The 8946-nt window shown below is 47.0% G+C and overlaps 1 protein-coding gene across 1 annotated transcript in view; it reads left to right on the forward strand.

The window, feature by feature from the left end:
• GALNT16 (polypeptide N-acetylgalactosaminyltransferase 16) overlaps positions 1–6883 on the forward strand; it is a 34873-nt gene extending 27990 nt beyond the window's left edge. The window contains exon 14 of the mRNA XM_009325581.1: positions 6746–6883. Coding sequence (XP_009323856.1) covers positions 6746–6883 — 138 coding nt within the window. The remainder of the gene's footprint in view (positions 1–6745) is intronic.
• Positions 6884–8946: the final 2063 nt, after the last annotated feature.

Here is an 8946-nt window from a genome sequence, read left to right on the forward strand (position 1 = left end):
TTATTTAGAAGTGAGAGAACTGTGTTCTTTGTGCTGTCTTTGGACATGTGAACAGACCTTTAAAACTGAGTGTGTGCAACTCATTCGAGAAATACCGACTGACATAAAGCACCGTATGTTCCACCCAAACTGCTCCCTGAGGAAAAATACGCAGCAGCAGTGTTCCCAACAAAATGCAGTGTTCCCAACAAAATGCAGCTCTGTGACTCTTATGCTGTTTCCAAGATGTGCATCCCTTATCTGTCAGGACACATAAGTCATTTTGCCTTACAGCACAAGGTAAGAGATGGCCTCTGCAATGGCCAGGGTGCCCTCACAGGGATGTGGTGTGCCTTTTTATCAGAACTGGGCAAAACACAGCAGGTGACAACATAGCGCTGGCAGACAGTGGACTGGGCTTGTTTCATCCCTAGTTCCTGTGCTTCCCTCTACACCAAAACAGAACACGTTTTTTGTCATCTAAGGCTATGCTGGCTCTGTGTTTTCTGACACATCTATTGTTTTGATAGCCCAAAGGTAGGAGACGGCTCAGCCTGCTACCAGTCCTCAGCAGCATCCTCTTTTGTCAGTACTTTTTATTGCTATACAAATCTCTGAATGTAGTTCTTCCTGAAAGAAAGCACTGAAATCCAGTCTTGCCCATTTATGGAAAGCCTGTGTAGACTTTCCTCTGGAGGGCTGGTTAATGCAGAAATGTCTTGAAGAGTTGTCACCGTGAATACGCTGGGAAAACTCTGAGTTCGGATTAGCCTTGCAAGGATATCCCAGGTGAGCTGTGCTTGCCTGCTCCTTTTTCTTGTTGGTAATCACTCACCCCCTCGCTGTGTAATTAGGTCACTTTGCTTCCCTTTAGGTGCCTTGCAACATTTTCCTCCCTGGCAGCAGAGAGGACTCTAGCAGCTGCCAAAATCAGCTGTCTTTCCCCGCCTCCCCTGTCATGGAAGGACAAGGGTCCCCTGAAGCGGGGTGGAGTACAAGCCCTATTAGACAGAAGAGAGACTAATCCACACTAACACAAGCAGGCTCATTCTGCTGCTGGAATAGGATTTATTGAGCCTTGATGTGTTCATTATATACAGGCTCATTATAAAGACGTGCACACACACTTAAGGATGTGAGCTGTTGTTTTCCATTACCTTACGTGAACAAACTGCACTTAAATCAAGGACTTGAGCTAGCAGATGATTTAGCCAACTGACTGTAAGCAAGGATTTTGCTTAAGCATTTCAAATAATTAGAGGCTGACTTGAATCACAGCTGCCATTCCAAACTACTTTGCGGCTGAAGGGATGAGGTGGGAGAAGTGCATTTGAATTGTTAATCTAATTTGGGTTGAAATGCTCCGAAATGTTGGGGATTTTTTGGAAGTTCCAAACTCCCATTTCAGATTTCTACTTATAAAGCCAGTTCTACTTGCAATGCTCAAGTTTGTTGTGTTCTTGGGGAACGTTGTTATGGTCCCTTCCTTCCATAAACACAACAGTAATTGTTGTTAATACTGACATTGGATTTTAATTAGCTTGAAGTCAGTCATCTTTGCAAACTATCCCATTCTTTCTCCTCCATTTCTTTTCTAGAGGTGCCACCTGCATCTAACGCAATGTTTTCTGCTTACTTTGGGAACTGACTCTTTCTCTGCTGGGTCCTAGCTAGAGTGGAAAGTGAAGCTAACAACTTTTATGGGGGTCATCTGAGAGTTTATGTCTGGGCTGACAAGGCGTGTTTCTGGCAACAGAGAGCCAAGACAGAGAGGGAGTCTTGTTCTTCCTGGGTTGGCAGCTTGCAGAACCCCCTGCCTAGGATGTCACCCAAGCCCAGCTCCTGATATTTGGGAGGTTGAATTTCAAGGAGATGGCCACTGCTGTAGAAACTTTGAAGTGCGAAATGATAGAGCAAAGCTGGAGGGAACAAACTCCTTCAGTTGCCCTACAACTTGCCTGTCTCCCCATGGGTACTCACAGCCCAAAGTGTGAGTGCTGGGGGGAGAGCAGTGTTTTCAAACTACACATGGGTGTTCAAGTGGGCTTCTCAGAAAGTCAGAGGGGCTGAGTGGGAGTCGAGGAAGGGAAATTGAGCTACTTCAGAGAGGTGGAGGTGGCAAGCAAGAGCCCCGAGTAGGTGGTCTGAGTCGAAGGGGATGCGCGTGGGCAACGTGCATCACACATACCATATCTTAAGAGGAGCCGGTGGCATGATGAAAAGCCCAGCTTTGAACATCTCCGGTGTCACTGTCATCAGAGGCCTGTGGTAGAAGACGCTTTGACTTTTCTGGATCTAGACTTCATGTCTATGTCTGAGTGATGCAAAAGCAAGATTTCTGACACAAGATGGGGCTTCATTTTTTAGTGTCACCAGAGCAGATTGGTTAGATCCTTATGACAGCACCATACAGCTCCTAAAGTTGCTTTCTGTTTTCAAACATACTGAATCTGTGCCCATGCTACACAGCTGTTGTGCATTAAGCATGTCCACAGGGCAGATAATTTTGTTGTTATTTTTGAGTGCTAACAACAGTCCATCTAACATATATGTAAGACTCTAGTGGAGACTTTACAGTATTATGAGCTGTATCTAGAGTATTACTTCAAAATAAGTCTAGAACTTTGCAAGTAGGAGGATACAAGACAACGGTCAAAATTTAGATGGTTTTTGGTTCTGTCAGACTATTCTCCCTTGGGTTGAAAGGAACCAGGAACAAAATCTGTTTGGCACCATGTTCCCGTTGATCATTCAACAGCAACAGCTGGCACCGCTAGCAGAAGACCAGCCAAGAGCTATTCTGCATAATCAGAACTAGATTTCAAACCAGATGGATGTTATCCATAATGTTATTTGGAGAATAGCATTTTTTAGTTGAATGCACAATAAATTGTTGCCTTTAGCTTTGGTTTTGGCTCTTACTGACGGTGGGAGTGGCATTTTAATTTGTATTATAGTGAGGACAAATAGAAGGCAAAGTGAGAGTCAGAAACTAAAACAAGAGAAAGAAAATGAGAAACACTGGCACAGTATTTCCCAACAGAACAAGCAGCATGCTGAGAAATCCTATTAAACAGCCATATTTCATTAAAATGTGCTGAAGGAATGTGACCCTAGCCTGAAAATGAGGACACTAAGTTTTCTTGTGAGACAAACACTGTTTGAAGTCCTGTGTGCCTTTAGACGTGATTGGGAAATTTTTCCCACCTTGCTTCTCAGTGTATCATATTACCCGAAGTGCAGACAAATGCAATTTTATATAGACAATCAGAAAAGAGAAGGAGTGAAAACCTGTCTGTTCTGGAAGCACCTGACTTTTGATTACCCCGAAAAATTACACTAGTGTAAATACTTTCTGCTCTTGTATATATTGGTTAGAAGAGGACGGGCTGTTTCTGACTTTTCTCTCAGTAATTGCACATGGAGTGCTTCTATCCAGTCACCTCGAAGTACTTTACAACAATAGATCATAAAGATGGAGAGAGAGCTTTACAAAAGAGTGGGCAAATTTTTGGTCGACACTGGGGAAGAGGATCAAGACACAATGTTACAAAGAAAATATGGATTCTTATTTTTCCATCTCCACTCCGAACCTGCTGTGACCAGTAAACTGTATTATCTCCATCTGCACAAGAAAGGGAGACCAAGGAAGATTTTCAGGCCAAAATTTTTCAGATTGTGCAATGCTTATATCTTCCAAAAGCTTTCCTTCCAAGTACAGGCCAGTCATAATGTCTGGGTGTAGGAGAGGAGAGGACTCCCTCTAATGTTTGGCTGCATATGCAGGAGGTGTCTGTTTGGTTTTCCTAAAGATGGGCATCATCACTGTCATTTAGAAGTTAGCTGTCCAGGCTCCCCTTGTGGTCTGTGGAGAAAGCTGGGCCCTCCCAGAAGGTGCTTGTACCTTGGACCCCTCCATAAGTATGTCACCAGGTGACTAGTTTAGACTAAGTTGTCCAGCTCTGAGGTGGCTGACAGTGGGAGATGAGCATCCTATCTCCTGTTTCCACCCATTCCTACCGCCCACTCTCCTCAAGGGTCTGAGATATGATGTGTCCCTACAGGGTTAGGTGTTGGGCTGTCCTTGGTAATGCTGTGGTCTGGCAGTCAGGCAGGGGCGTCATGTGAAAAGTTCAGGTGAAGTCAGGGGAGTTGCTCTGGTATCTCACAGAGGGCAGCAAAGCACAGTTTCTGACCAGAAAGGGTAGAATCCATCATTCTGAAAATACCACTTCCATGTGAGATGAGGAGCCCTACTTTGGCTTTTACTGTCAGTATGCTTTATAATAGCTCCATGCATGGCACCTCCCTGCAGCCCAGATGAGCCTTATATTCAATTCCGTCACCTTTTCAGTGTTTCTCCTCCCCCTTCCCCATCCTCGCCCCACTTTCTGTTGAACATGGGGATCCGGGATGACTTGAAATGCTCGCTGGGCTTTCCAGTGGTGTGATTCGCTAAGAAGCTGATTGATTTGGTGTAGTTTGTTAGCAGCAGAAAATGTGCTCTGGTGAGTGTTTGCTGGTGTCCTGCTGTGTCTGTTGCTGTAGACTCTCCCTACAGACATCACAGTGGGTACCTGCTCAGCATGGAGAGATGACACAGCAGCGGGTCTCTGATCTGGAGGAATGACGTGAACGAGCCTCCCCGTGGTGCTAGTTTTCTCCTGAACGGCTAGGGAGGAGAAGAAAACCAGTGTCTCTTGGTAATTGCCCTTGTCCTCCATCTCAAATCTCATAACAGCATACTCCTTTAGAGCAGGGTCTTCTGGTGAGCTATGGGGTGTGTGGGAGAGATGGCTGGCGCGCGTTCTCTAGCACATGCACAGAGGAAAGCAAAGGAGGAGGCTGGGAATTCACAAGTATAGAGAGGGGGAGGGGGGGGGGTGGAGGGCAAGGAAGAGTTTCCCTTTGCACATTAGGTGTGCTTTGGAGAAGGTCAAAAGTCTCTTCACTGAGGTGTCTGTGACCCTGGGAAACGGTGGTGGGGAGGCTGTTGTGCAGAGACTGAACCAGCTAGGCACGGTGTGCTGCTTTCCAGGGGAGAAGGCCTCCTGCCTTCCACTCCATCATTACAGCTGCTGCTTTATGGTATTAACTCTTCCTCAGGTGTTTGCAGGGAGGCTTCTGCCAGATGAGAGCCAGATGGCTCTGGGACCTCTGTAGCTACGCATTGGGTTGCAGCAGCTGGTGACGGCATTACAGTGCACAGACTGCATTGTATCTTCCTCTCCATCATCACTACATTCCTCTGCCCCCTTGCCTATTAAAACCAGCTTCTTCCTGCTGCACAAACAGCTCTCCTTCAGTGGTATCCTGTCAGTCAGGGCTAGCAGTGCTGGCAAAGTGATCCTGCTTCTGGTATTTAGTGTGAAGGAATATGTGATACAGGAGCAACAGATTACTCTGGGCTTTGCAGCTGCCCTGCCCTCCAAGAAACATAACCAGCACACAGATTTGGAGGAGAGTTGCCAGCAATATGTGAACATAACTGGATGTCTTAAACCACACAGCATGTGGCAATGTTTGCTGTGTTACCCAAGAATTAAAATGTTGGTAAGTTTTGACATTGTCTGGATATTGCAGGAATTTTTTTATTCCCTTTGCATATCATTTCTGCAACAGCCTTGAGGTCCATCAGTGCTGTCAAGCTGTTTCTTTTTCTTCATCAGTCTCGCGGGTTAGCCAAAACTTCCTCATAGTATTCCTAAGCTGTTTACTGTCTGAACACCTAGACCCTAGTTCTAACTGGGTCATCTGCGTGACTGTGAAAAGAGTGATGGAAAAATCCCTGGAGCACTCAATCCAATAACCTGCTGATCTCAGCTGTGCCCCACTGGAGGGAAATGGCACACCTCACCTGGGAGATCCCAAGTCCACAGACTCGTTCCTACTTTTTTTCTCCTCACTATCAGCCACAGTGGTCCCAGTTCTTTCCGGCAGGGATGGAAGGTACAGCCCTTTCCCAGCAGAATTTGCAGTTCAGGGTTAGGACATATGCTTTGTTTCCTGGAAAGCAGCACAACCAAAGCGGACCTTCAGGAAAGGGTTGCATGTGGGACCTTGTGCATATGCTCTGAGGGGAGCAGACTCAGAGGACAGCACTGCAGAAAGCAGAGCAATATGTACTGAGAAGCTGTCAAATGGACAGGTATAAACTGAAATGTTGGCAGGACAGATAAGATTACGAAGAAGAGCCAGCTGAGAAGGGTGCAGAGCTATGGAGAGCTTTCAATGTGGTACTGATAAAAGTCTTGAATTTAATGAGAGGAGAGATGAGGGGACATGGAAGAGAGCGTGATACAATGTAGTCAAGCAGCAGGAAGTGTGATTTTTGTTTTCTGTGGATGAATTGCTTTCCATGTTGGGAGAGCTTTCAATGCTTTGCTTTCTATGGATTGGAAAGAAACCATAGAAGGGTTTCAGGTTTTGACAGGTATCTGGATGCCTAGAGATGCAGGACAAAGAATGGCAGGGAAATTGTGAATATAATATGCTTTTGAAAACGCCAGCAGTTGCTGATTTTTGTGTTGTTTGCCTTCTCCATGCTTCTGAATATCTAGCCCTATAATTCAGCTAAACTCAAACTCCAGGTATCATTAATACAGAAAACCAGTGCTTTGGAGATGCTGCCCATACCCAGAGTCTCAGTCTCCCCAGTTGTTGGGCTATACTTGAGGTTTATGCTCAGCCTTTCTCCTCCAGCTTGGACACACAGTTCCCTGGTGAAATGGAAGTAACAGCATGTTTCTTTTCTGTCTTCTCACAGAAGTGGAAGATGAAAGGCAGTTTCATTCAACACTTTGTTAGCGGTCTCTGCCTGGAAAACCAGACTGGGAGAGTGGTGACCAACCCTTGCCAAGCAGATGTACCTGGCCAACAGTGGGAGCTGCTACAAGCAACATGATGGTAGCACAGAGATCTCCTTGTTTCTTTGTGCATGAGACTTTGGGAACAGAGGGGGATCGGGAAGGGAGGAATGGTTTTGTATGTCTGACCCTAAATGTTTTCATTGTGCCCATCTGCAAGCCACCATTTCAGCTGAGCACTTGGTGTTTTTGAGCTTCTCAGAGAAGAAGCTGGGGGTGAGAGAGGGATGAGGAGACTTGTTGAAATCTTCCCATCTGTTGTCTTAAGTTCTTCTTTGTAGCTGAAGTCCGTGCACAGCTGCACCCAGAGAGGGGGGAGGACCCAGCCCAATACTCGGAGTGACTAGAGCTGCCTTGCAGCTCTCCCCATCCATTCCTTTCTCTGCATCCAGAGTCCACGACCTTCAGTCCAACAGCTTAAATGATGCTTATACAAACATTGGTAGCTCTTTGCCTTCCCTGGCTTTTCGCTCTAACATTGTGCATCATTTATGCATGTGTGTCTCTTAGTGAGGACTGGCCAGAAGAAGAGTCACCATGAGGAGTGGAGGGGCTGGGAAGGAACTAGCAGACCCTGGGGGCAGGTTTTTAACCTCTTTGTGGTGGGCCTGGTCCTTCCTCTGCCCACAGTAGCTGCCCTACAGCCAAATGGGCTGAGGTTGGGAAATGAGGCACAATGCTGGCAAGAGAGCTGGGAAAGGGACAATCTGTTTTAGCAGCATAACCAGGGATTGTTTTGGGGACTATTCCCTGTTGAATTCTTGCTTCCAGTTTTTTACGGGTGGAAGGCCAGCCCTACCTCCATGAGTGATCCAAGCCCACAGGCAGCCCAGCTGGACCTGGGTTCAGGGTACCATACTCCTGTGGAGCTGGTCAGAGACAGGTGCCGACACTTTGGGATGCTGGGGAAGCTGGGACCATTCTCTGGCTGCTCTTCCTGGTGCCACCAGACACTGCCCGCTGCACCCCACATCAAAGACGATGCACAGAGCTATGTGGGCAGCACACGCTGACAGTGCCACTGCACTTGGTTTAGGCCTGTGGCAGGAGCCCACCCAGTATCCCGCTGCGAGAGGCAGAAGGGGACAGCCCCTAGGTCATCGCAGGCTTCCTGCTGCTGGCTGGGCAGGAGCACAGCCCTCTCACTGGCTCTGCGGCTCTGCATGGCCCTTGTGAACACAGCCCGGCATGACAAGCCATCGCTTTGTCTAGCAGCTTTTCCCCCTCGCTCTCAGAAAGAGGAGGTGAAAAGGCCTGGGGCTGCTCCACTGGCGACGCCCAGCTCTCCTCCCAGTGGGCATCTTGGGGAGGTTGGTTGGTGAAGCTGAAACTGCCCCCTGCACAAATGCTGCCACAGTACAGGCCTGCCCTGAGAGATCTCTCCTTTGTGTTCTGGAAATACCGAAGACAACTGGTGTCTCTAGCTAGCATCCCAGTCCTGCTCCCAGTTACCAGTCAGCGGTAGCTGAGTGTGGGTTTTCAGACCTGCAAGGAGAAGCTTACCTATTCAAATAAAAAAAAAATTCCCACAACATTACCTTTTCCTACTAGATCTGCTAAACTTTCCTCTTGGAGCTAGGTTTTGTAAACCAACCCTCCTCTCCAAGAGCCTGGCAGAGGAACCAGATGGTGGGGCCACCTTCAGTAGGTAATTGCTTGCATGGATCCTTTCTGATCTGGTGTAAAAGAAACAGGATGTTCACTTGGATTCTGAACAGCTGGCTGCTTTTGATCATGCTTGAGTCCCTTTTTAATTCTTTCTCCTACCTTGGTATCAGCCCAAACAGTTGACAAAAGAACAGATACTGTTCTTCATACGTTGCATGTGCTCAAAAGTGCTTGTGTGAGAACTGGACGATTTGTTTTCTGTTCTCAGTTCTTTTATTTAAAAAAATAAATCAGCCAGGTGGCAGGAGCTCTTTTCCTGTTTCCCCCTTCACTTTGACATCAGCTCACCATCTCAACACTGATTAACCAGATGAATGACCTGCCTGCACTGTGAAAACTCAGGAGGCATTTCCCTTTGGTCCCAAGCTTACAGCACGGTGCAGCCACACTTTTGTGTGGGAATGGGGGCACTGACTCTGCAGAGATTTCTCTT

The sequence above is a fragment of the Pygoscelis adeliae genome, unplaced genomic scaffold, assembly GCF_000699105.1.
Source record: "Pygoscelis adeliae isolate BGI_AS28 unplaced genomic scaffold, ASM69910v1 Scaffold356, whole genome shotgun sequence".
Taxonomy (NCBI): domain Eukaryota; kingdom Metazoa; phylum Chordata; class Aves; order Sphenisciformes; family Spheniscidae; genus Pygoscelis; species Pygoscelis adeliae.